The following is a 27,460-nucleotide window of genomic DNA, read 5'->3' as shown; positions in this document are numbered from 1 at the left end:
ACTTATGTGGCCAAATGTTTGACGTGTGCTCAAGTTAAAGCCGAACACCAGAAGCCGTCAGGTTTGCTGCAACAGCCTGAACTTCCCACCTGGAAATGGGAAATGGTAACTATGGATTTTATCACTAAGTTACCAAGAACAAAGCATGGGAATGATACTATTTAGGTTATAGTAGATAGACTGACCAAGTCAGCCCACTTCTTACCTATTAAGGAAACACACAACTCAGATAAGATAGCTCAGTTGTACGTGGATGAGATTGTATCTCTCCACGGAGTGCCAGTATCTATTATCTCCGATAGGGATACTATATATACGTCTTATTTCTGGAAGAGCTTTCAGCAGTCATTAGGCACTCGATTAAACTTCAGCACTGTATATCATCCTCAGACGGATGGTCAAAGCAAACGCACAATTCAAACACTCAAGGATATGTTAAGGGCTTGTGTTATTGATTTAGGAGGAAGTTGGGATGACCATCTTCCGTTGATTGAATTTTCATATAATAATAGCTATCATTCGAGTATTCAAGCTGCACCTTTCGAAGCTTTGTATAGAAGAAAGTGCAGGACGCCAGTTTGTTGGGCGGAAGTTGGAGATGTCCAACTAACAGGACCTGATATAGTCCTGGAGACGACAAATAAGATTGTGCAGATACGTGATCGTCTCAAAGCTGCCAGGGATAGGCAGAAAAACTACGCAGATAAAAGGCGTAAACCTCTAAAATTCGAGATAGGTGACAAAGTTCTACTTAAGGTATCACCCTGGAAAGGGGTGATGCGTTTTGGAAAGAAGGGAAAATTAAGCCCTAGATACATAGGACCATTCGAGATCATCGAATGTGTTGGAACTGTAGCTTACAAGCTAAATCTGCCTGAAGAGCTCAGTGGAATCCATAATGTGTTCCACATCTGCAACTTAAAGAAATGTCTAGCCGATGAATCGCTAGCAATGTCACACAAGGACATGCAGATAGATGAGAGCTTGAAATTCATTGAAAAACCTTTGTCAATCAAGGATCGACAGGTTAAGAAGCTTCGAAGGAAGCACGTGCCGATTGTGAAGGTAAAATGGGATGCCCGTAGAGGTCCCGAATACACGTGGGAGGTTGAATCCACAATGAAACAGGAGTACCCTCATTTATTTCAATAAATCTCGAGGTCGAGATTTCTTTTAAGGGGGTGAGGATGTAACACCTCGTAAAATCACGACCAATATACTAAAGACAAGTGTCATGAACTTCAAACGTGTAAGGAACTGTTTCCGAAGGACTAAAATTGTCAAACAATGTAAAATATGTAAGTAAAGGGATCCAAAGTGTCAACATGCCATTCTTGTGCCTCTGATTGACCTCACACGACGTTCGTATTCTTTAAAGAATAATTTGTCGAACTTAGAAAGTCATTTATGCTCAAAATAAGGATCTTACGAAGCATAGGGGTTAAAAGTGTCAACATGTTGAAAATAACCTCTGAGTGACCTTTTAACAAACCTAAAAACATTGTAATGATTATATATTTTGCTCTCAAGAATAACGGATATTAATTTTGTGGATTTTCTATGAATACAAGACTTTTCGGGTGATCGTACAACTAACCGGGAGCTTAACGGAGTTAGTTTATGACCTAAGGTCCTTAAAAGTTAACTATGGGGGGTCCTAAATGCAATAAATGAAATTTATATAAACTTATTATGGACCAGGGACCAAAACTGCAATGTTTGAAACTTGTTTTCCGGTGACAGAAGAGCCACGCGGCCCGCGTAGACTTCTGTTAAGTCTTACGCGGCCCGCGTACGACTGCCAGTAGCAGAAAAACAGGACAGCTGCATGTACAGCCAGTTCCACTGCCTTTGCATGCCTCAAATCGATACCAGGGACTGTGCCAATGGTTTTTCATGCACTAGGGACACATGGAGTCATCAGAGATCAATATAGGGTCATGTGGAATGATCTTGTGAAGTGAAAAATCCTATATAAAGGCCTTGTTCTTCACTTGTCATTTGCACACTTGAAATTTTATTTCAAAACTCTTTCTCTGGAGCTTCCTGGAGTTCAAGCAAGTTTTCTTAAGTTCCAAATTCGTGCTAAGGACCATAGTAAGTGTTCTTAGCTCCTTAAGTTCAAGTTTTATTAGTTTAATGACCAAAAGTCAAAGTCAAAGCCATCGTAATTAAGCTTTGACTTAGTGATTAATCACTAATGGTCCAGCCATTATTCGAATCAAAAGCGGCTATGAGTTGGTAATTATGTTGGTAATAAACCCTTAAAAGGGCACCTACTGATTCTCACTCTAACTTGGTCAATTGTCGGGTCAAACTTGTTATTAAAAAGTCAACAGAATCCATTTTTGCAAATAAATTCATAACTAGTAATGCAGAGGTTATGGAACATGTTTAACTACTGATTCTCACTCTAACTTTAGGACCATATTTCATGTTAGTATAACCCTCTGAGATTATACTATATGGTTCCTATTTAATCCTGGTTCATTGAATGTTTCCGTTAATTGCTTAAAAGTTGACCATTATGCCCTTTTGATATTAAAACGAGAATTTTGAAAATGTGAGAGGACAAAAACCTTTATTACTGATATTTAAGTATGTCCTAAAAGTTTGACATCAGTTTGTGGTCTAAAATAGAAGTTATGCACGATATCGTAAAATGCAAGCTTTTTATTAACTAAACGGCATTTTTGGCATAAAACCCATTTAAACCTAAATTTTGACACCAAACTTTCTACCCACTATTATTATATAATATTTAGGGTTTTTTGGAAATTTTTATTAAATTTTAAACTGATCATAACATAGAGTTCTTGCATTGATTCGGTAATTGACGATTATGCACTTTTTGCTAATAAAATGAGTTTTACACATCCTTTACATATCAAACCTTTTTCTACTGATTTTATACATCAAATAAATTATTTTAAACAGTAAAGGCTGATTAAAATCTCAGATTTCCTAAATCAACCCGAATACCGTCAAATACCGACTTTTATGCGATTTAGGCGCATAGTATGGTTTAAAACCATATTTAGCACCTAAGACTTGTTACCTACTGATGTTATGAATAAATTTCTATACTTTAACAGTAAGTAAAAGTTTTGAACTCAGATTTCTCAATTTGACCCTTAAAACATATGTGAAATGACCAAAATGCCCTTTCGGTGCATAGTTTGGTCATAAAAGATAAATTTCACATATATATGATATCTTACTGATATAACTTATTAAAATAAATATTTTTACTGATCATTTTAGACCAGAACCTCATATTACTATTTAACCTCTTTTATAATCTTTAAAATGACCAAAATACCCCTACGGGGCTTAAATTGATTTTAAATCAATTTTGGGCATAATGGAAGGTATCCTACTGATATCACAACATATTTAAGACATATTAACTTAGGGAACCTGTTCATGACTCATTTGGTTACCCGTTATGCATTTTTCGCGTTCGGTGCGGTTTATGTAACTAGTTTGCGTAAATTAACCGAAACGGGTCAAACCTTATCATTTCTACTTCAAAATCCAGAATGTGTTTAGTTTACCCATATTATACAAGTCTTTATACTTGTCGGGTCTAAATCACATTCTAATCCGGTCTTCGCTTAATCTTGCGTTTTGAACCGTATACCTTTCTTTAAAACTAACCAGTCTAAGTTATGGCTTAAATAAGACCCGTTAGGAATCTAATAGGTTATTAAAACCTCCGTTCCAGATTTAGGAGCCCAGTAAAAGATATTTGCACTTGCTGATTGTTATACGGCTGAGATAAATTTGTATATTTTGCTCAGGTAAATACTTTTAACTTATTTTCCGTTATACGGGCTTGGGGTACGGTATTTATTAATACCGCTTGGTCGGGTATTGAATTTTTAATCGAATAAATGGTTAAATCATTGAGATAGCCTGTTTAATTTGTTTTGTTTGTTTTAAGCCTTTGGGGGTTAATGACCATGTCCTGGATATCCTCAGCTCATTCATTGAAATGGCCACGACTTAAGCACGGGGTGTAGGCATACACCTGTCGGTGCGTATGTAAAAAGATATAACTGCTGGTTGAGAATAACTCATCGTGGGACTATATTATGTGGTGTGTCTATTAATCTTTAACCCGGTATTTCTAACCTGGGCTACAGAACGTATAAGAAACATATAATTCTTTTACAAGATTATTTTTAAATAATTATCCGAAGTTATAAAAGAATATTTGTGCCTTGTGCATTTAAATCAATTTTCTTAAACGCTTTTCAAAAAAGTCGGTTAATTGTATTTACGAGTGTAAACTGACGTATTTTCCAAAAAGGTTAAGTGCAGGTACTAAGCGAAATGGGCTGGCTACTCCTAGTATCAAATAAAGAGTCTTGCAAGCTTTTGATGCTTAAATCTTTTGAACAATATTTCTTTTTATCTTTGATCCGCCTGTGGATCTTTTTACAATCCGTTGTGTAATACTTTATGTTACCTTGGAATCGGTTTGTAATATTTTTACTTTAGACTTCCGTTGTGCATTGAACTGCGATAAATTGACTATGATGATATCAACTACGTCATGATACTCCCCACCGGGCCCACCGGTAATACGTGGAAATAATGGGGTGTGACAATGACCATCCGTCCGGATGGCCATCCGACCGAACACATCTCACGCACCGACTTAATTCTCCACCCTACCTCTATAAATACCGTTGTACACCCTCCTTTCTCTGATTTGACACTTCCATCCGCTCAGTCACTCTCAGCCACTCTTAATGGCGAATCAAGGCTATTTTGTAAGCTTTTATTCTCAAATCTTGTACAACCTTCACCTCTAATCACTTCTACATCATCTTCTTCATCAAAATCACACACAAACACTAACTTTTTCTCTGAAATCACTGATTTGGACCTCTTGAAAGTGGTTTTCACTCATTTGCTTATGCAAACTGTTGTGGAACATCATTTAATCAAGAATTGTTCAAAATCTGAAGAGATTTCACACTTTCAAACAAGATATGAAAGATTTCAACACTTTTTCAGCTATTTTCGACTTTTCTTCACTTTCTACACAAAACTGATGGAATCTAGACTCATTCAGACTCTCTACTCGTTTCCTAGTCGAGAGCCGGCTTGAAAACGGATTTCCACCGGAGAGATGGACCGACAAACGGGTCAAACATGAATCTTCACCAAGAACAGTGAGTTTGTCCGAATAGGCTGAGACCATTCGGCCAAATGAGCTGGTTTTGGGTGTATTCCTTTGTTTGACACGTCGTCATGCCGTCTCCGTTAACTCAAAACCGTTACTTAGAAAATTTTACCAAATTTCAAACAACAGACCATCTGATCGAATGGTCATCCGTTTGGATGACCATCCGACCGGATGGCCTGTCCCTTTATAACTTTCAATACTTAAACGCTTTTAACGAAACTTCGAATTTTCAACGATTTACAAACACCACACACTCATTTGAATGGCCTTCTGTTCGAATGGTCATCCACTCGGATGACCATCCGTCCGGATGACCATCCGTCCGGATGACCATCCGTTCGGATGGTTTATACCCATTCGTTCGGATCACCATTCGAACACCTACCCATCCGACACTCTGTTTATGCACTGTTCAATACTCTGCTCAACGACTTATGCTACTGTTTCCATGTTCAGGCTAACTCAAACGCGCTCCCTTCAATCCAATACAGACTGTGTTTACTAGTTAAACACACACTGTGAGTATACTCGAACCCATTTTCATTTAATGCACTTTTGGGTGTTACATACGTTCTATATCAAAACACAACACATAACGCAAGCACTTTATAACACTAACTGTTCCCGCATGCTATACGTGATCTATGAATGCTTATACCATGCTTATACAATGTTACACTATACCGCCTCTAGCAACGATAGTACTATAGTTTGGACTCGATACCTGTCGTGGACAGGGGTTGCTAGGGATCACATCACTTTACTTCATGTGTTCGCTGAACATGTGTCGCGCATACTCTACAACGCAGTCTCGTGGTTAAGTTGTAATCATTGTTTGATAGTTACATGCTTAGCCCGTTACGTGTTACATGTTGGTTATGCGTAAACGCTTTTTATACTATATGCTATGCAAACTTGTGTGCTCACCTTTACATTTTATGTATTGACTTTATTTTAACGTATGTGACAGGTTGATGGATGTTATGCTATGCTGAATCAAGTTAGGAAGTCTAGAAACCCACTAAATAAATCTGGGTTGTCGGAATGGATTTGTTTTTGAGACTGATTATCTGTAATGACTGTTTTTGCCTTATCTGTTAGTAGTATGGGATATTAACATTAAAGATATTGTCATTTAATAGTTGTTGTGGATTCTCTTGAACAATCTGTTTCGCTGAGTGCCACGCCCCGATGATTCCGCCATCGGTTGAGGTGTGACACAATGCTAGATTTAGACTATGACAACCACAAGCACTATAGAAAGCTCTAAGATTTTTTTTCTAAAAATCTAGTTTGAACTCCTTTGTTTTTTCCTCTCATGTTTGCCCCATTATCGTAGCCTTGACCACGCATATCACCAATATCAAGACCAAGCAACTCTATTTCCTTACATGTAACTTCAAAAAGTCCTAAATCTGTGGCATCATCAATAACCAAAAAACCTAATATGATTCCTCAACGGTCACAGAACTAGAGTTAAAATTCACATACCTCACAACTATGGACATTTGCTCTTGGTGACTTGTATCAGGTGTGCAATTAAGGATGATGGAGTAATACTTTGCTTGCTTAACTTTCTTGATGATTTCGTTTCTAACTTTATTCCCTAATAATTATATCAACTCGTTTTGAATATTGTGGCTAAGAAAGTGTACATGGCATTCTTCATTCAAAACACGGCGCACATGTTCTTTCATAATCGGGTCAAACTCTTCCAACATCTCAACCAAACCCAAAGTTTCCATTGCCTTTTTGATACAACTTCTCATTTGTCCCACGAAATGCTAAGCCATATTTTGCAAGAAATTTCACAAGTGCAACAATCCGTAAAATGACTTGTTTCCAATAATCTTTTTCTTTTTTAAATTGCTCATATGCCACTTTGTCAATTGTTTCTTTGAATTTCAACCTTTGGCGCAATTCAAACCATTCATTCATATTCTTGAAATGTTCTAAACCAACTTCATGTTCTTTAAGTCTACCATAGCATGTCTCCAATCCTTATAACCTTCATCATCCAACCCACCTTTCGGGTGCCCCGTTCTAAAAACTTTACAACAAAACCAATAGAGTTTGTCAAGTTTTTTTCGAATACACTAGCCATTCTCTATCACACGTCTCCCTATTTGATAGAATTCTAGTGTACATGGTATTAGAAAAATGTCTTCCAAATTTATCCACGGGGCCCTTAACAACATCCATATCTCTTTTTGGACCTTTCGTAACCAACTCTTTAATCATGTCATTACTAAGCCCACCCCAATTTCTAGGATCAAAAATATCAATATCCGGAAACGGATTTACATCATCTTCATCTACGGTAGCATTAACATTATCTTCGCCTACGTTCACATTGTCTTCACCTACGTTCATATTGTCTTCGCCCACATTAGCTTCTTCATCTACGTTCACATCTTCTTTACCCACATTATCGTCACCCAAGTTTGAACTAGAATTTTGTGTTTCTTTTGAAAAAAAAAACTTGTGTATACGATTTTGTTTTACTTCGTCCGCCTTTCTTTTCTTTTCCTCTAGCTTCCTCTTTTTACGTTTTTTATGCCCGGATAGGTGTTTGTATTTAGGAACGGGAGGCATAATTTCTAAATATTAACAAAAAAACATTCATTCAATCACATGAAGTTTTATAGTATATGAAATCAAAAAGACAAAAACATATGACATATTAACCAAAAATTCATTTAATCTTACCTTAGGTGCAGCGGTAGCAGCTGAAGGGTCTAGGGTTACAGAGACAACAGTATCAAGAATTGTTGCACCCTGATCACAAATGTTTGCAATTTTAAATCGTATGATTCATTCATATACAGAGACAACAGTATCACTAGCAGAAGTATGACAACATACAAAACAATAACACAAATATGTCCAACTGTTAAAGTTTAAGTTTTATACCTCCGAATTTAAAATCACTGGACTACGAATTCAGAATCACTGTACTGCGAATCCCTGCGTGCTGCGTAAATTCTGATCGATACTATACCTGATTTGATTCCCTGCGTGCTGCAAATTCTGAATGATGATGAATGATGATGATCAATACTATTTTATGATCGATGAATGAGACGTTTTGTTTCCCATAGCCACACAACCAATTGTGATCGATCAATACCTGCGAGTCTGCGACGTTTTGTTTTCCCCTGATCTAGCAGGCCTTATTTTTCTTTAGAATAGTCACTTGGGCTTGTTAATTGGGCCCTATATTTGTTTAGACTAGTCCCTTTTAAGCAGGTCTTTCATTAAACAAACATTCAGATTTTTTTAATATATATTAAAAAAATTAAAAAAATTTCGGGCCCTATATTGGTTTGGGCCCTGATCGCAGTCAGCTCCTGCACCCCTTAATAACCGGCCCTGATACACATGGTTAAATTACAATAAGGGTAGAAAACCTAGTTTTTTTAATAAAGTAGTATAGATATAGATATAGATAATTGATAGATTTATTAACTTTTTATGTTTCCACTTTCTCACAAACGTCATTTTTTTCATTGTTTTTACTCTTAATTTGACACTTTATTTAGCTTTAAATTGTATAAAATCATCTCCGTAAGTGCTGCAACACAAAATGTAATAAAAAATATAAATCTATTTTAACTTCACAACATATTGTAAATTTGATCTTGGGATGGTAAGAGTAAAAGGAAGTTTGGGTTTTTTCCATTAAACACTCAAGTTCAATTTTCATCACTTGTGTCCTATGGGGTGGATATAAGCAACAAAAGATTAAACTAGGACTTGTGTGATGTTGTAAGTTCGAATTCCCGAGCCTAACCGGGTTTTCGTCCCACCGTGTGTTATGCCAGAGAGTTCTGCTCTTGTGGTGGCACGACTGTCAAGTGGCAGCCGACGGTATGGTTTCCTGGGAAAACGCCTAAAAAAGCCAAACTTTGAAGCCAACGTGAGCTCCGGTTAAGAAACATAGCTTGACCAGAATGGGGCAATTCAGGGCTCTCCGATTTAGAATAATCTTATACATGAAGTTCACCGTTTAAAATAAAAAAGAGGTGAACCATTCTTATCGAAGCGTCCAATAATTGCTAGCGGGAGAAGTGGTGAAAGTAACAACGGTCTCTATTGATGGATCATACACACAAAAAACCAAAAAAAAAAAAAACATTTGAGCAAGACAAATGCTAAAAACAAAAAAAGACAGCTTGACAAAACTAAATAAATACATTATCTGCGGTTTCTTGTAAATTAGATACCGACTATATAATTTGTTTATAAGAGCTTTTTTTTTTCCTTACAGTATATAAAGTTAATTCCATTTTTATATTTTTCAAGCTTTTTAATTAAAAACAACTTTAATAATTTAAATAAATATTTAAAAACAAAAAAACAGTTAAAAAAAACATAACTTTCATTAAAAAACATAAGTAACTAAAAAAATAATTAAAATACTAACTTTAATTACTCTTCGTTTGAATTCGGGATGTTTAAGGTTGCAATGTGTTCCACATGATCATATCAAAGTCTAAAATATGAGTGGAACCGGCTCATACACATAATGGTGGAAGAATAATTTATGTTGAGTTTGTAGAGTAGAAGATTATGAGTAAAATCATTCATAATTTTGGTGTAATAAATAGATGAAAATGATGAAATTTACAATGTTAAATAACTCATTTCTTTTTAAATAACGGTCAAATAGTCCTCAAACATTCAACTCTCGGTATCACACTCGGTTCACCATCTACCCTTTTCATCCCGAATCCCTTCTCGTGCCAGTTGCAACAATATTTCTGTCTAACCTGATAAACCCGAACCCGCATTCCGGTTACGCCTCCTTCACCGTTATATAGAGGTTTCTCGCTTGTCTTTGCTCGTATGTCTAGAAAAAAGAATATTAAAGATCAATCATGTTATATGTTATGACCTCGCGATCTGTAGATATACTATTTAAAAGACTTAGTTTTGTTATTTAAAAAGAGGTAGCAACGCAACTTGTTGTTCGTTTACCTTCTTTCTCAATGTAATTTTCGGTTGGAGTTGATATACAAAGCTTATAATTTCTTTAGTGAATCAAAGTTGATATACGATTATGGTAGTTTTTTATATGAAATAGTCGTATCTATATTATATTATATTAAATTATAGAGTAAATTACTTTTTGAGTCCTTGTGTTTTAGTGGTCCAAAATCAAAAAGTTTAACGCCCTGAGTCCCTAGCCATTTATTTTATAACGTTTTGAGTCCAATTTTGTTCATTTTATAACGATTTGAGTCCAAAAAACTGGACTTAAAAGGTTAAAATTTAGACTCAAAATAACTCAAATGGTTAATGAAAATTCTTATAGGGACTTAAGTTGTTAATTTTTTTGTTTTTGTACTCAACTAGTTAAAACAATTAAAACACAGGCACTTAAAAAGTAATTTACTCTAAATTATATTATATTATAAGAAAAATGTAGTCTTTTAATAGTAATAAATAAATGGATGAGGCGAATGACAATGCAAAAACAAAACAAGAGTCATAAAAACGAAAACGTGTGTATGACTAAGCGCCACGCTACCATTCTTATTTCCTACATCACAATACCATGATTCCCCTGGTTTGAACGTGTGGCGCCATGTCATCTTATCTGGTTTTCCTCCTCTTTATGTTTTCTTTAAACAATTATTGTGCTTCTTTTTTTTTAATGTGTTAGTTACGTTTTTCGTCCCCGTGATTTGTTAAAATCAATATTTCAATCCATTGGTTTAAAAATTGCTGAAACAGACTTTGTGATTTCACTTTCGTAACTATTACAGTTCACCCTTACTAACGTCACCCAGTTATTATGTTATTTATTTGAAATGACCACATAGACGACAAACGAAATTAACTCTTTTTTTAATTGTATGTTATTTACGTCCTTTTATAAGAATAATGTATTTGATTCTATGTTATTTACGTCCTTTTATAAGAATAATGTACTTATAAAGGATGTTATCTGCTTATCTTATATGGTCATTTCAAATAAAATAAAATAAAAAGAAAGAAAGAAAACATTTTGATTGGTTCATTTTTATATTATTCCTTTTGATATCGATTTTTAGTGTTGGGTAATTAAATTATGTATGCATGTATATCAAAGCATTATACAAGCATCAAGTAACAATTTCTTGTCACCTAGACGATACTAAAGTTAATATACATATACTGTTTACATTTACATTTTAAGCACTTTAAGTTGATGTATTAGTATACGTATACTGTTTACATTTATATTTTAGGGGTGTTTGTTTTTTCTTCAAATATTTTTAAGGGAGCTGATGTCTGCAGGCGCGCAGACGTTACCCTTAAAGACTGTTTGTCTTTTTTTTAAACAGATCTGAACTCAGCTTTTTTCATCTTAAAAAATAAGCTATGGACCCCCTTCTTAAAACATCTTCACACCTCCCTCTTCTCCTCCCTCAAACATCAGTCCCTCCCATCGCCGCTCCTCCTCATTCTCCGACCTCCCTCTTCTCCTCCGGTGACCTACCTCCTCCGGCAACCTACCTCTTCTCCGACCTCACTCCTCCTCCGGCGACCTACCTCCTTCTCCGGCGACCTCCCTCCTCCTCCGGTGACCAGCTCCTTCTCCGACCTCCCTCTTCTTCTCCGCTGGATCGAAACGGAATGTGAATGTTTCGTCATTGTTTGATGCGCTTCAGACCGGTATCAACTTATAAAAACAAACAGTCTTAAATTTTCAACTTGCAGATCTTCAGACCATATCTTCAGTTGCAGACATAAAAACAGATGAAATCAGTTTGCAGACAATTTATGTCTGCAAAAACAAACAGCACTTTAAGCACTTTAAGTTGATGTTCAAGGTACTTTTCTTTAATATTTTAAAGTACCCAGTTTTATATCATTACTAAATTTATACCTCTTAGAGCTAAGACCTTCAATTTTTTTAACTGTCAAACGAATTCTTCAAATGGGCTACTGGCGAAATTCACTACATCGGGATACACTCGCCTTCCGAACCGGGGAAAACTCTCACCTAGGGCCGAATCCCGTGAACACTCGCCCGAGGGCACAACAGTGCGGTGAGGTAAAACCCGCTCAGTTCAAGGATCAAACTAGCGATCGCCGCCTACTTGTCTAGTCTCCCATCATCATTAGGTGCCGTAGAAACTAAATACTGAGGACAAGAATTGAACCTGCGTCGCTTGAAACATCAGATTTCTCCTTACCATTCCACCACTAGCTCATTTGCAGCTAAGACGTTCAATAGTATCTAAAAATATACGTCAAAGAGTTAGAACACAAACCTTAAATGGTGGGATAACACATTTCAATAAGAATATATGTAATGGTTTGAAAATAAAAACAAGAGTAAATTGTCAAAATCGTCCCTGAGGTTGGGGTATGTTTGTCATTTTCATCCAAAACAACTTTTTTGTACCATATAGTCTTTTACTTTTGGGATTTTTTGTCATTTTCATCCAAACGTCTAACCTTTTTGCCAAAATCGTCCCTAAGATTTGAAATTTTTTGTCATTTTCATCCAAATGTTTGATAGAAAAAATAAAGCAAATTAGATATTTGGATGAAAATGGCAAAAAAATCCCAAAAGTGAAGGACTATATTGTACAAAAAAGTTGTTTTGGATAAAAATGACAAACATGTCCAAACCTCATGAACGATTTTGGCAATTTACTCTAAAAACAAATCGAAAAATAATCTTTACTGACTTTTTCGTCGATTGTGTAATATTTTGATTTTTGACATGAAAATTTAACAAAGAACTTCTTTTTTGAAGAGTGTTATATGCTTGCTTGTGATCGGGTGAAAAGGGTTTGTGTGATGTGTAATAACATTTGGTAACTTTTATGAACCATAATCAACTTTTATGAACCATAATCAACCTTTTTATTTTAATTTTCATCTTTTTATTATATGAGATGATGATTAATTTTAAACATATTTTGTTTTAATCTTATAATTTTTATGTACGGTAAATTATAAAATTTCAAGTATACCTTTGTGACATGCCTATTTTTATCTACGTCTCGTTATACGTTTTGTCAAAACCAAGTTGTAAATAGTAAAGAGATAAAGTTTAAGAAAAACACGACTTTGGTATATATTCTTTTAACTAGAACATTTTAGTATGTTTTTCTTCCAATACTATTTTGAAAAGAACGCTGCGTTTGTATGGATGCTGAATTATGCTGAATTTATATATGAAATTATTAATTGTAAGTAATTATTATATGTGGATTATTGTTAATTGATAGGCATGGCGCGAATTGGCGATGGATGGATGCATGGTTGTGGAGACTCTAGAATACGAAGATGATGAGTATGAAAAAATGATGATACTTAAATCATATGTGTTTTTAGGATCATGATGAAGGTAATGGTCATGACGAAAATAATAACAAATTGACCAAAATGCTAAAATTATTGATAAGAGTTTGGATATCATTTGACAAGTCGAAGTTGTAATAATTATTTTGTACTTATAAAAGGTTTGATTTGTTAATAAAACAAAGAAAAATGAATTTTATTCTGTTTTTTATGGAGTAAAGATCCCGTACAAATACAGTTATAGTTATTGTACAAGACTTACAAATGGTGTAAAGTTGGTGGATATGGATCATGTGCCACCTAACTGCCATGTAATCATATCCGCCTAAGAAAGGTGGTGACACGTAGGCAAAAACATTAATCAAGTTAGTCCTCAGTTAACAGAGTGGTGTCAGAACAGATTAAGTGTTAAGTTGGAGGGTGTCGGCCGTTAAAGTGTTAGTTGGGGTGACAACGGCCAAGAGCCATTAGTTGTGGATGATAAAATCCAATAAGCAATTAAAGATCATAATATTTTGAAGGTCACTAAATCACTGTTGTTTCCAATATGTTATACGAAATAAAAATAAATATGTTTAACTACAACATTTTAATTAGTATATTTTTTTTCCTACCAATACTACTATATTGAAAAAAACCTTTGCGTTTGTATGGATCAATGTTGAGTTTAAATATGTAATTAATAATTGTAAGTGGATTGTAAGGTAACTAAAACTCTATTTTCATTAAGAAAAAAGATCTAGAACTGTTGAATTTAGTAAGCCATAAAATAAATCACCATCAAATGTGGATAGTTGATTAAGTGTATTTCATGCATATCTAATTGGATCCTTGCAAAAAAGATAAAGATAATATGGACCCAAGAAGCCACGTACTTGATTACTTGAGTATGACCGACCATGTATACTCAATCATTGTGATTAAGACAACAATAGTTTAGTTGAATATGTGTATAGATTGAGGGTGACGATTATGTATAAAGATTCTTTTTTATATAAACGTAGGAAGGTTCTAGGATATGACATACTTCTATGTTTTGCAGGGGACACGTGTTATACGTTATTTCAGTAATACGCATACAAATGATTATAGGTTATAGCCAAGACCGTTTATGAGAATCTTTCAAAATCCAAAGGTCCGAGATGACTAGAGAAAATGAGCCTCTAAAATACAACATTATAAAAAGATACATAAAAAAGCTTAAAAAATATATAAAAAACATACATAAAACTATTTTAAAAAAAATCTAAGGCCCCTTGGGACTCCGAGAGGGAGGGCCTCGGGCGGTCTTCCACCACCATGCCTCCTCCCAGCCAACCATGGATTACATGCAACTTATAATGCGAGTGGTTTTGTTTATATTATACTAGGTTATAACTCGCGAGTACTCGCGGATCGGATATTTAAATTTTCTTAAACACAATTTTATATATATTTTAAAGAATGAATAATTCGTGACTAATAAGGTATATTAATTAAATGTTAACATCTTCAAAATTAAAAATAATTTTCAAATATAGATTAGTTGGACAATTAAATTTAAAAACAAATGCAACTCTACTTTTATTCAAAATTTTATGAGTTGTTGGAAGCATATCTTCTCTTGACATAAGGTGCTTCAGATATGAGTTATCATACTAAAAACATCTAATCATAATCAGTCTCATACTAAGAGTATGCAAAACGTTGGTTAAAGCCCAAAATCCAAACCCGTCACATCACTCGCCACATCATTCCAAACCTCAACCATTACAAACTTACTTTTTCTTCCAACACTAAACCATTCAAAAACTCCACGCCACCCCTCACTTTTATAGTAAAAATAAATAAAGAATGCATGTGTATATGTAATACCAATTAATCAAACCGAATTTGTAAAGAGCCATAATTTGCGTTTTTAACCTCTAAACTATCCAGGTAGGAAAATTTAATTTACAATAAATAAAAATATATAAATAACATTTTTAACCTCTAAACTATCCTCTTTCCCTTATCTCCACAACAAATTTTTAATTCGGTTTCTTAAAGTTTTTCTAGTTGTAAAGAGCCATAATTTGCGTTAATTGAAATATAAGCTAATTTGTGTATGGTACTAAGATGTATATAAAATAAAATCTGCTTACATGTACCATCAATGAGCACCTAAGGCAAGTATCTTTGCCTAGAGTTCCATTCGAAGTTTATTCACATGATCTAGATGACTTATCATCCCTTCAATTGAAAATTTAGGTTGGGCTGAAAGACGTACAAACTAATATTCTTTTCTTGATTGTAAGAAAGGTTAAATGCACATGATAGCAACATGTGTTAACTTATCATTCATTTTGAATAAAACTTGTTCGATATTGATGTCAATTCCAATATATTACGACATTACCAATATATTGATGTTTATATATGGTAGGATTTTCATGTTGCAATACTATGCTAATATTAAACAATTAACTTGTACACAATAGTTTGCTCAAATGGGCATTGAAATTATGGCTGGAAATCTTAAAACATTTTATGTCCATTAGAAACAAATAAAGGCCCATAACAACCTTCCTGCCTAAACCAGTGTTATCTTATTATCCGTCCTACCCGGCCCAATAAAAGGCCTGACCCAAGATACTTATTGGGTCTTTGACTATTTCTGCATACTCTAACCAGGTTTGACTTTTGTAGGCGACATTTTGACCATCCATAAGAAGATGTTTGAAATTTGACTATGAAATATTGCAGCATGGCCTGATCTTTGAAATATGTTGGCTGTTTTCTAGCTTCGACTTGCGGGATTTTACTTAGATACCGACCCATATAAAAATGATCCAAATACTGAGAAAACACCAGCTTCTTGATGATCTACTGCTGCAATTAAAAAAAAAGACAGATACTTCATATCCACCGGTTGCCATCACTTTATGGAGCTTCATCTCCTCTAGGGTCTTGACTATCAGTTGACTGCAACTTGTTACTTTGACTATAGATGACTTTCCACACTATTGATTGATGTTAACTCCAAGCCAACAATAAGTTGTGCACCTGCTACAACACCTATTCATTGACCATGTGGGTCGTTGACTCAATTATTTCTCCATTTTTATTATTATACACAAATGACTTCACAACCATAGTAAACCCTTGGGCTCATCATGATCTTCCAAACACCTCTTGACACCCCAATACTTCTCATACACCCATAATCCTCAGTGAGATAACCTACCAAAGGTCTAAAACTATATCCAAATAAAAAATGATTTCTATAATCCTATTATCAATAACTATAAATAATTATAGTACTATATAGATTTATAGAGAGATATTAGATAACCATCTAAAAATGAGAAAACAGTTTACTTATCGTAGGTACCGTAGCATGAGTTATGTGAAGAATGTCAACAATAGCAACAACAGCTCCCTCTACATCAAATAATTAAAGACTCGTGTATAAAAAAATAATGGAGAAAAAAGACACCATCATTTACTTGAGGAAAATCATAAGATAAAAAGGTACTTACGTACATTATAAGTGAACACGACATCACACTTGCTTCAACAACATCAATTAGGTCATGTTTCCTCATCAAGTCAATTCCATTAGCAGTTCCTCTTAAGAACAAAAAAAATGAAGTTAATAAAGAAAAATTTTATAAAAAAGAAGAAAAAAACGATGAGCTCTTTGTGAATTCTTTGCAAAAGGTTGCTAAAATAAGGAAAAAGTACAAAGTTAGTTTCAGGTTCTTGTAGTTAGCCCTAGTTCATATTTTACATTTTAGTCATAAAACAACTTTAAACAGAGACCTGGGAATGGTAACTTAAACTCAGTAGCATAATAAAAAAAACAACATTGAATTACCATCCACTTTTGTATGGTCATCAATTAGCATTGGGTCAGTTTTGCTAACATCAGCATCAACCATAGCTTTCGACTCCTATTCTTTCACAAGAGTGGATTTTAAAGCCACTTCCTTTTTAATCGTTTCTTGTCCTTCTTCGTATGTAGCTAACTCCTCCTGAACCAGTGGAACCCTTTTAGATCGGTTAACTATAATGGCATTAGAAGGTGGGTCTAATTGAAGCATTTTTGCACGAGTACCAAACTAAAAATACAATTGTAAGTAATGAGAATATGTTTATTATGCAAGATAACACTAAGTGAGGTACTTGAGTCTAAACACAAAAGATAAAAGTTATGAGATAACTTAGAATGTACCTGGCCCCTTTCAGTAAAAAACACAAGATTTCTTACATCGGTAGCCCATTCTACAAACATGTCATGTGAAAATCCCACTTCTAATTGGCGATAGAAAAAACTAAATAAGTAGCACAGTCAACATGGTCATCAAATATAATTAAATAATGAAAGTGGATTAAACATGTTCCCCTCCAAAGTAGAAGTGTCACTTACCTTTGAACCCTCTGGCACATTTTGTAGTCCACTCTTGTTGATAAAAAAGTAACATGCCTATATACAAATACTTAACTCCAAGTAAGTTCATACTAATATAAGCTAGTGGAGAATTTACTTTTGGCAAAAAGCTATTACTTCAGAAGGAAGGCATTATCGCAAGTGCAATCAAAGGACTTTGCTATTTAATCACTCATCCATCCAAGAAAACTATTGACGTAATCAACTGTGCTTGATGAAATATATGTAAGAAAGAAGTTGGGACATGTCAAATCATGTTGTTCCAACTACAACCACAAGTGTGCTAAAATTATCATATGACAAAAGCATGTCAGAAGCTTCCTTTGCAACCTGAATATAAGATTCACGAGACGGAATGAAAATCAGAAAGTGTTGTTGAGAGAATAATGTGTAATATTAGTAGATGTTCAGTTAATACCTCAATGCCAACGATACCCATTGCAATTCCTATATCTACTAATTTTAAATCAGGTGCACCATTAACCCCATCTCTAGTCATCGCAACCACTTCAACAACATCCTTGAGCAGCCTCACTATCTCTTGCTTGTGATGTGGTTCAGCCGTGGAAAAAAGAAGTCCACCTTTTTTAGCCAAATGACTTTTTGGGTCACGGTGTTCCATCAACTGTCATCCTGTTATGCTATTTGAACTAATGTCTTCATCCGGCCTAAGTAATTGCACCACAACAATGAAGTAGACAACTATTAGAAATAATGAATCAAATTGAATAGAAGATTTGGTATTATGAAGATTGAACATACCTGATGCTTCGCTTGAACGGCCTACACATTGATCAAAAAGGATAATTTTCCAATACGGGTCAGTTATCAACACTATCTTTGTCCATCCATATCCCTTTGACTTACATAAAAAACTAAATAAGATTATAAAAAGTAAACTTATAAAATAATAACCATAAACAACATCCACAAAATACAAGTTAAAACCAAATAAATCATGAAACTGAAAGATGAACAATTAACGAACGATTCTTTTAAAACCTTAAAGCATACCTTGCCTCAACATTTCATCAGCTTCGTCAAGGATACGGAATTTCAATGAGCATAAGTCAAGATTCCCTCTCTCAATGTGATCCTACACATCATTATCAAATAATTCAATGAATCACTTACAGAAATAAACGTCGCACTGTTATACTAAGAAGATGCAACCAGATAACCATTGGGTTACCTTAACACGACCGACTGCTTCGACAATAATATCCACCCTTTTTTTCAACTGTACAATTTGAGGAGAAATGGATACTCCACCTCCACCATACAAACAACATGAAGTCAGACCCACATGTCACACCCTGGCTTTGCGGAAGCGTGGTTAATTTGGTGTGACTTCTTAATACCATAGCTTAATCATAACAAGCTATATGAGTTAAAAATATGCAAGATCATCCATTGATAATAAAATATCGAAACATTGTCTTAACGGGTTAACACCCAACAACCATAACTTTGTCTAAACATTACAAATGCAAACTTAAAATAAACATGGTTCAGGGACTGTGACTTGTCCAGGAAAGAGTCACAAGTCTCGAACCCTGGATGACCTCGGGCCTAATGCAGCGGAAAACAAGCCATACCGCGCCAGATCGTTAATTTCCTGAAATACATGTAAGTTGAAAAATCAACAATAATGTTGAGCGAGTTCATGCGAAAGTGAGTAAACAAACCTTTATCTTTATCAAAAACCTGGTATGTAGCAAATAAGGAAAAAGAGATCACCAATGGTTTGCAAGGCCATTGATATGTGTGAAGTGCAAGTAGGGATGACTCAAACCTAGCGGATTTATGCGTCGGGCACTAAGTCACCCCGAGGTCCGTTATGCTGGACCTGGGGCTGGGCTCGCTACACCCAGATAGATCTACCGCTCCTGTCCCTCGGTCCTACTACGAGGATTAATGGCCTCAAGTTGCGCCTACCCACTCACATGATCTAAGTAGTAACCCTCCTTACGCTAACCATACCATGTATCAAGTATTCATAATCATAGTAACATGTATTTCACCCCCGCAGTTTATAAAACTGAAAACAGTTAAGAGAAAAGGGGGACATGAACTCACAGTGAGTGCGTCACAATACCAAGTAATCCAAATATCCAACTGCTGCGCAACGACCTACATGTGCTAATTCTATTAGACGGATGGCCGTGCCTTAGCTTTATAGTTTAATTTTTCGGGAAACGGTTACACAACCGTTCCGTGTATAACTTGGTAGAAAATCTCCTTCCCAAGGATGGGGGAATTAATACATGCGTGTTTATAATATTAAGTCTCACTTAATATATTTTATTTCTCATTCCCAAAATATAATTATTTTTCTCAAAAATAATATATTTTCTCTTCACATAATACTTTCCAAAATAATACGTTGACAATATCCGCATTTATGAATATTTCCGGATAAGGCGTAAGTTACGTTTTGGCGATTAAGTGGTAATAGTAATTACCGTTGTAACTTATATGTTTGTCGTATAAGCGTTTGTATTATTTTGGGTTCGACAAGGTTAGTAAATATTATTTTTACTCTAAAAATAATATTTATACATTTTCACAAAATAATCATAAACAGTGTTGTGAAAAATATATTTATCGAATAAATATTTATCACGTTTATTTTTGTGAAAACCCCACCTCCGAATATCTGTAAATAAAGTCATGGCGAAATATATTTGAAAATATGTCAAAAGTAGTCTAACACTTGTAAATAATTCTAAGTGTTAGATTTTAGAAAATTTCGCCAGAGTTTCCCCTGTAACTGGAGGTGGCCACGCTTTCAAGCGTATCATTTTCTTTTACAAAATCATTTCAACACTTCTTTTAAATCAACCAATCAATTTCCAACACATTAAACAAGTTTCAACAAATCAAACTTGTAGACTAGTATGTAAAATCGCATTATCACATGAACTTGTAATTTTTCCGAAAGTCGTAATGTAGATCACCTTATATTTAGTGGATCTATGTATAAAATAGTTTAGTCTTGCAAAAACCCCGTTTTTGGAACAAATCACTCTTTAAAACTTCCCGACAATTTTTATAAAAATTGTTATTTTGTCGGATCTTTCGTTTCACAAGTGTTTATACACTTGTAGTTTATAAAAATCATATTTGTTAGCATGTTATCCAACTTATATAAAACATGATTTTCTCGACACTTGGTTCTACGAATGTACCACTTGTACATACGTAGATCGGCTCGTTTAAAATACTATTTTTCATGTCAAAACACTTTTACACAAGTTCATGCTTCTCGTGTGGTGGAGTTTCACCTTTTAACCCTTGTACCAAAAGAAACAAGTGTATGTCAAGATTCATGATCTTAACAAAGTCGGGTTAAACGATGATAAGAGCCACCACAACGTAGATCAGGCCTCAACAATCAACATATTCAAGTACTACGACTTTTACACGCGTTATATGCTTTTAACCAACAATATTCGAGTTTTAGTAGACTTTTTAGATTCAAAAGATGGGTTACCGACTTTTAACCGTTAAAAATCCTTTTAACCACTTTAGATACGATCAAGAGCGAGTTTTAAATGTTATACCTCTAGCTCGGGGCTAGGGAAGATCTTTGGCGAAAATGGCGTGGATAAAAGCAAATGAACGTGGTCCTTCAACTTCCGCTTGCTTCAAGCTTCCTCGTACGTGATTCCCGACACTTGTGTGAGCTTGGAATGGCTAGATCAAAAACCGAAATGGATGGATGGCTTGTGGGTGCTCTCGGCCGAGAAGGGGAGAGGGCAAGAGAGAGGAGTGTTGGTGGTTTGTGTGTGAAAATCTCTAATGTGTGTGTGTGTTTATATAGAGAAAATCAAGTGCTATCGTCCATCGGTTCACAAGTCCTCTAGATATCCACGAAACCAAATATAATATCAAAAAGGTGTACTCTTGTGTCACATCATAGTGACCGATCCCATTAGGGGGGGGGGGGTATCCGGTTGGGTCTCGATCGTTCAGTTAGAGTTTAGTTTGGTTAAGTCGGTTACTTTTAGAGATTAACCCCGTTAGTTGTTTAACGCGTTATAATGCGGGTGTTAGGGTAATCAGGTTCCCTAACTGGCTCAGAAAAATACCAATAATATTTCTGGCAATATTTTTATGTTCCGGGTATTGTCCGGTTGTTCGGTCGGATAGCAATCCGTTAAAGTGCTTAAGTAATCCTTTAAGCGTTGTAAATAATATTTTTAGCGACACAATTTATTCTGCAAAGTGTCAGGAATATTTCCTCATATTTTGGCACTTTATTAATTAGCTAGAAGCTAGTATGTTGATAAAAGTGCTGTGTTTCGTGCTTAGAGTACGTTTTAGGCACATCCAATCTCTGTATCTTATTCCTAGAGATGCAGTTTAACAACCCTTGTATCCCTACACACACTATGGGTGTAGTAAAATAATTCTGGCTCATTCAGGCCCTTAGAGGCAGTGTTTGCCTGATGCTGGCTATATCAGCATGTTCAATAGGTTATCCGTTCAAATGCTACTGTGCTTTTGTGCATCATGTTTGTCACTAAAGTTCAGTAAATAAATAGTGTAGTGACGGAAAATCAAAGTATGATGCAGATATGTACAAGTATCAAAAATCAAGTAGCAGTTTATCATAAATCTCAGTTAAGCACAGTGATTAGGCAACAATTAATAGTTAATTAAGTCATACGGATACCTGGTTTTGTGAGGGTTGTCACATTCTCCCCCCGTTAAATAAATTTCGTCCCGAAATTTTAAATTCTGCTTGTAGAAGCAGGGTTCTCAGGAAATAAGTGGGGGTATTTCTCTTTCATTCGGTCTTCACGCTCCCAGGTGAACTCAGGACCATGCCTAGCATTCCAGCGAACTTTGACGAGCTTGACACTGCTCCGGCGGGTCTTGTTAACTTTCCAATCCGTGACCTCGACAGGTTCTTCAACGAAGTGGAGCGTGTCGTCAATATGAATTTCGTCGGTAGGAATGGCAACGTTAACTTGAGTTGGACTTCTCTTCAGATTGGATACATGAAATGTATCGTGTACATTATTCAGTTCGGCAGGTAGATCCAACTTGTATGCTACGGTCCCAATTCTTTCCAAAACCTTGAAAGGACCAATGTAGCGCGGATTCAACTTCCCACGCTTCCCAAAGCGTGCCACACCTTTCCAGGGTGATACCTTCAACAAAACCATATCCCCAACCTCAAACTCCTGAGGTTTCCTTTTCAGATCTGCGTAGGTCTTCTGACGGTCACGGGCCGCACTAATGCGATCTCGGATTTGCGCAATCTTATCTGTAGTTTCCTGAACTACATCGAGACCTACCAATTGTCTATCACCTGCGTCAGACCAACAGAGCGGCGACCTGCACTTGCGTCCATATAACGCTTCGAATGGCGCGGCACCAATACTGGTGTGGTAGCTGTTGTTGTATGAAAATTCAACCAGGGGTAAATGCTTATCCCAGCTACCGCCTAAATCCATCACACATGCTCTCAGCATGTCCTCCAATGTCTGAATCGTCCGCTCACTTTGACCGTCGGTCTGTGGGTGAAAAGCAGTGCTCATATTCAGCTTTGAGCCAAAAGCTTCCTGGAAGGATTGCCATATCCTCGATACGAACCTCCCGTCTCTATCAGAAATAATCGAGAGAGGTACTCCATGGCGTGTAACAATCTCTCTCATATAGATTTCAGCCAATTTGCTTGTATTATCCTTCTCGCGGATAGGTAAGAAGTGTGCTGACTTCGTTAAGCGATCCACTATCACCCAGATAGTGTCATGGCCTTTTGGCGTTCTTGGCAACTTTGTAATAAAATCCATGGAGATTTCTTCCCACTTCCACTGGGGAATTTTTGGTTGCTGCAGAAGTCCCGAAGGCTTCTGGTATTCCGCCTTAACTTTGGCGCAAGTTAAACATTTGCTCACGTAAATAGCAACATCGCCCTTCATCCTAGGCCACCAGTAATAATCTTTAAGATCTTGGTACATCTTATCCGCTCCAGGGTGGATAGAGTACCGCGACTTGTGAGCTTCTTCAAAGATAACCTCTCTTAAACCACCAAACAGAGGAACCCAAATCCTTTTCTCAAAACACAACGTTCCTTCCCTGTTTGGCACCAAAATCTTCTCCATCCCACGGAGATATTCTTCCTCAAGGTTTCCCTCCTTGAGAGCTTCCTTCTGTGCTCCACGAACGCGCGAGGAAAGGTCGGTTTGAATTATCATCTCCATAGCCCTGACCCTTATGGGCTTGATTCTCTCCTTACGACTTAGGGCATCAGCGACCACATTCGCCTTCCCTGGATGATACTTGATCTCGCAGTCGTAATCGTTCAACAACTCGACCCATCGCCTTTGCCTCATATTCAACTCCTTCTGATTGAATATATGCTGGAGGCTCTTGTGATCTGTGAAAATTGTACACTTTGTACCGTAAAGGTAGTGTCTCCAGATCTTCAAGGCAAAAACCACTGCGCCTAGCTCCAAATCATGAGTGGTATAGTTCTTTTCGTGCACTTTCAGTTGGCGTGATGCGTAGGCGATAACCTTTTGACGTTGCATCAACACACAACCCAATCCTTGACGCGATGCGTCGCAGTATACCACGAAGTCGTCAGTGCCTTCTGGTAGAGCTAAGATTGGCGCATTGCAAAACTTATCCTTCAATATCTGAAACGCTTCATCCTGTTTGATTCCCCAATCAAACTCCTTATCTTTCTGCATGAGGAGTGTCATCGGTTGAGCGATCTTTGAAAAGTTCTCGATGAACCTTCGATAATAGCCAGCCAAACCCAAGAATTGCCGAATCTCGGTTGGCGTCTTTGGCGTTTCCCAGTCTTTGATCGCCTCGATCTTGGTGGGATCCACGTGGATTCCATCTCCATTCACCACGTGCCCAAGGAATTGCACTTCTCTTAGCCAAAACTCACACTTAGAGAATTTGGCGTATAGCTGTTCCTTCTTTAGCAGCTCCAGAATGGCTCTAAGATGCTGCTCGTGCTCAGCCTTTGTCTTCGAATAAATCAAGATGTCGTCGATGAATACAATCACGAACTTATCCAGGTATGGCTTACAAACTCGGTTCATCAAATCCATGAACACTGCAGGTGCGTTTGTCAGACCAAACGGCATGACGAGAAACTCGTAGTGTCCATATCGAGTTCTAAAGGCTGTCTTCGGGATACTCTCCTCCTGTATCCGTAGCTGATGGTATCCAGATCGAAGATCGATCTTTGAATAGAAGCTTGAACCTTGAAGTTGGTCGAACAGATCATCGATTCTTGGCAGGGGATACCTATTCTTGATCGTCAGCTTGTTCAACTCTCTGTAGTCAATGCACATACGAAAACTACCGTCCTTCTTCTTCACAAACAAAACTGGAGCTCCCCAAGGCGAGAAGCTTGGTCGGATAAAACCCTTGTCAAACAACTCTTGAAGTTGTGTCGACAGTTCTTGCATTTCAGACGGAGCAAGTCTATAGGGTGCCTTAGCCACAGGCGCAGCGCCTGGAACTAAGTCGATGCGAAACTCCACTTGCCTTTGAGGTGGCAAGCCAGGCAAGTCTTCTGGAAAGACTTCTGGGTATTCCCTCACGACAGGGATGTCTTCGATCTTTGGCTCAGCAGCCTTCTTATCCACAATGTGTGCTAGAAAAGCAACACATCCTTTCCTCAAACACTTCCTTGCTTTCAGGCAGCTAATCATCCTTAACGGCGTCTCACGCTTCTCCCCATGAACAACAATGGTCTCACCATCATCGGTCGGGATACGAATAATCTTCTCGTGACAAACTATCTCTGCCTTGTTACTCGATAACCAATCCATCCCTACTACCACGTCGAAGCTTCCCAACTGGACTGGTAGTAGATCGAGAGCAAACTCATGCTCTCCCAGCTCGATTACGCAACCTCGAATCACCTCGTTAGCTTCTACTAACTTCCCATTCGCTAATTCGATCGAGTAAGGAATATCTAACTTACTAGCGGCTAAACCAAGCATGTTCTTAAATTCTAACGATACGAAGCTATAATCGGCACCAGTATCAAACAAAACGGATGCATAGCGTTGGTTTACAGGGAACGTACCAGTGACAACATTAGGATCCTGGCGCGCTTCCCTGGCTTCCATGTTAAACACTCTTCCGCGTGCCTGGGTTAATTCTGGGCAATTCCTCTTGTAATGCCCTTGATCTCCACAATTGAAACATCCGGGCCTCTGCCCGTTTCCACCATTGTTTCCAGCTTGGTGGTTTCCCTGGTTTCGATTCATGGCGCCTGCTTGGTTAGCATTATTGGCACGGTTTCCATCACCTCCCTGGTTTCCTTGTGGGCGGTTCCCAGCACCACCACGGTTGTTCATATTCCCATTTCCTCCTTGGCCTCCCCGGCCAGCATTAGCCCAACAGAAATCCTTCGTATGACCAGTCTTCCCACATGATTCACAAACTCTCAGGCTGCAACGACCAGAGTGATGTTTTTGGCATGAGTTGCACTTGGGGTGTGCACCCATGTATCCCTTCCCTTTCTTTCTACCACCAGCCGTATCTTGAGCTGGCGCATTCGATTCTCCCTTTTTAACCACCATCCCGGTGCTTTGCTTGAAACTCGAAAACTTTCGCTTGTTTCCACCCGAAGACTCCACATGAGTCTCTTTCTTCTTCGGCTCGACTTCATCAAACTTGTTCAACCGAATTGCCTCTTCGGTGAGAGCCACACTCAGATCAATGGCTTCAGTGATTGTCGCTGGTTTGGAAGAGGTCACCATGCTGATTATTTGAGGAGCTAGTCCCCAAATGAAGCGCTCAATTCTCTTGAACTCAGGTGTAACCATATAGGGTACCACATGCGACAAATCGTGGAACCTCTGAACATATTCAGCTATCTTCGAACCTTCCATCTTCAGGTGCCAGAATTCGGTCTCTAACCTCTGGATTTCAGCACGAGAACAGTACTTCTTGCGCATAAGTTCTTTCAACTCAGTCCACGTCAGTGCGTAAGCTGCGGCTTCGCCAAGGGTTTGGACCTGAAGATTTCACCAGGATAGGGCTCCCTCCACAAATAGCCCTGAGATGTAGGTGACTTGCTGATCCAATGCGCACTTGCTCATGCGAAGTACGGACTCGGTCTTCTCTGCCTAGCGGACGAAAGCAACAACACCACCTGTGCCGTCGAAGTTTATGGGCTTACAGTCCAAGAATTGTTTGTAGGTGCACCCATGAGGAGGATTTTGGTTGCCGTTAATGTTCGAGCTACTTCCGCTTGGTCCTCCTTGCGAGGCAGCGTATTGAGCAATGGCGTTAGCGATAACTTGCTGGAGTTCTTCATGAGTCGTGGGCATCGGCTGCGGTTGACGTCTGGGTGCCATCTTCTAAAGATGCGTACGTCGATTAGGCCATAATAAACATACGTATATAGTAATAGTAATAGCATATAACATCTCATGTTATCAATATATCACACACAACATCCCATGTCCCAACATCCCATGTCACAAATATCATACACACAACATCCCATGTCCCAACATCCCATGTCACAAATATCATACACACAACAT

The 27,460-nt window shown here is 37.1% G+C and overlaps 1 protein-coding gene and 2 long non-coding RNA genes across 4 annotated transcripts; all 3 read right to left on the bottom strand.

The window, feature by feature from the left end:
* Positions 1 to 16,000: 16,000 nt before the first annotated feature.
* Positions 16,001 to 17,957, bottom strand: LOC110868373. Of its 2 annotated transcripts, XR_004863086.1 has the most exons (4): positions 17,898 to 17,957; positions 17,346 to 17,782; positions 17,012 to 17,098; positions 16,001 to 16,909 (listed from the first exon to the last, which is right to left on the bottom strand). It is a non-coding gene; the product is annotated as an uncharacterized LOC110868373 (long non-coding RNA). The 2 variants fall into 2 exon arrangements; XR_002552413.2 differs by lacking the exon at positions 16,001 to 16,909 and having other exon boundaries at positions 16,950 to 17,098.
* Positions 17,958 to 18,060: 103 nt separating this feature from the next.
* LOC118480518 (calcium-transporting ATPase 1, endoplasmic reticulum-type-like) lies at positions 18,061 to 18,708 on the bottom strand. The gene is made up of 3 exons (XM_035975463.1): positions 18,681 to 18,708; positions 18,337 to 18,586; positions 18,061 to 18,248 (listed from the first exon to the last, which is right to left on the bottom strand). The coding sequence occupies exons 2-3, from the start codon at positions 18,538 to 18,540 to the stop codon at positions 18,171 to 18,173; spliced, it is 282 nt and encodes a 93-aa protein (XP_035831356.1). The 5' UTR covers positions 18,541 to 18,586; positions 18,681 to 18,708; the 3' UTR covers positions 18,061 to 18,170.
* On the bottom strand, positions 18,698 to 19,135 carry LOC118480519. Its single transcript, XR_004863085.1, has 3 exons — positions 19,111 to 19,135; positions 18,933 to 19,014; positions 18,698 to 18,780 (listed from the first exon to the last, which is right to left on the bottom strand). It is a non-coding gene; the product is annotated as an uncharacterized LOC118480519 (long non-coding RNA).
* Positions 19,136 to 27,460: the final 8,325 nt, after the last annotated feature.

Source organism: Helianthus annuus, chromosome 7, assembly GCF_002127325.2.
Source record: "Helianthus annuus cultivar XRQ/B chromosome 7, HanXRQr2.0-SUNRISE, whole genome shotgun sequence".
NCBI lineage: Eukaryota > Viridiplantae > Streptophyta > Magnoliopsida > Asterales > Asteraceae > Helianthus > Helianthus annuus.
The sequence above is the reverse complement of the archived record's forward strand: the minus strand, read 5'-3'. Positions and strand labels throughout refer to the sequence as shown.

Coding starts and splice junctions, on each gene's coding strand:
- LOC118480518 (XM_035975463.1), bottom strand. CDS start 18,540: ATGGAACACCGTGACCCAAAAAGTCATTTGGCTAAAAAAGGTGGACTT. Junction 18,249..18,336: donor TGGGTATCGTTGGCATTGAG/GTATTAACTGAA, acceptor TCTTATATTCAG/GTTGCAAAGGAAGCTTCTGA.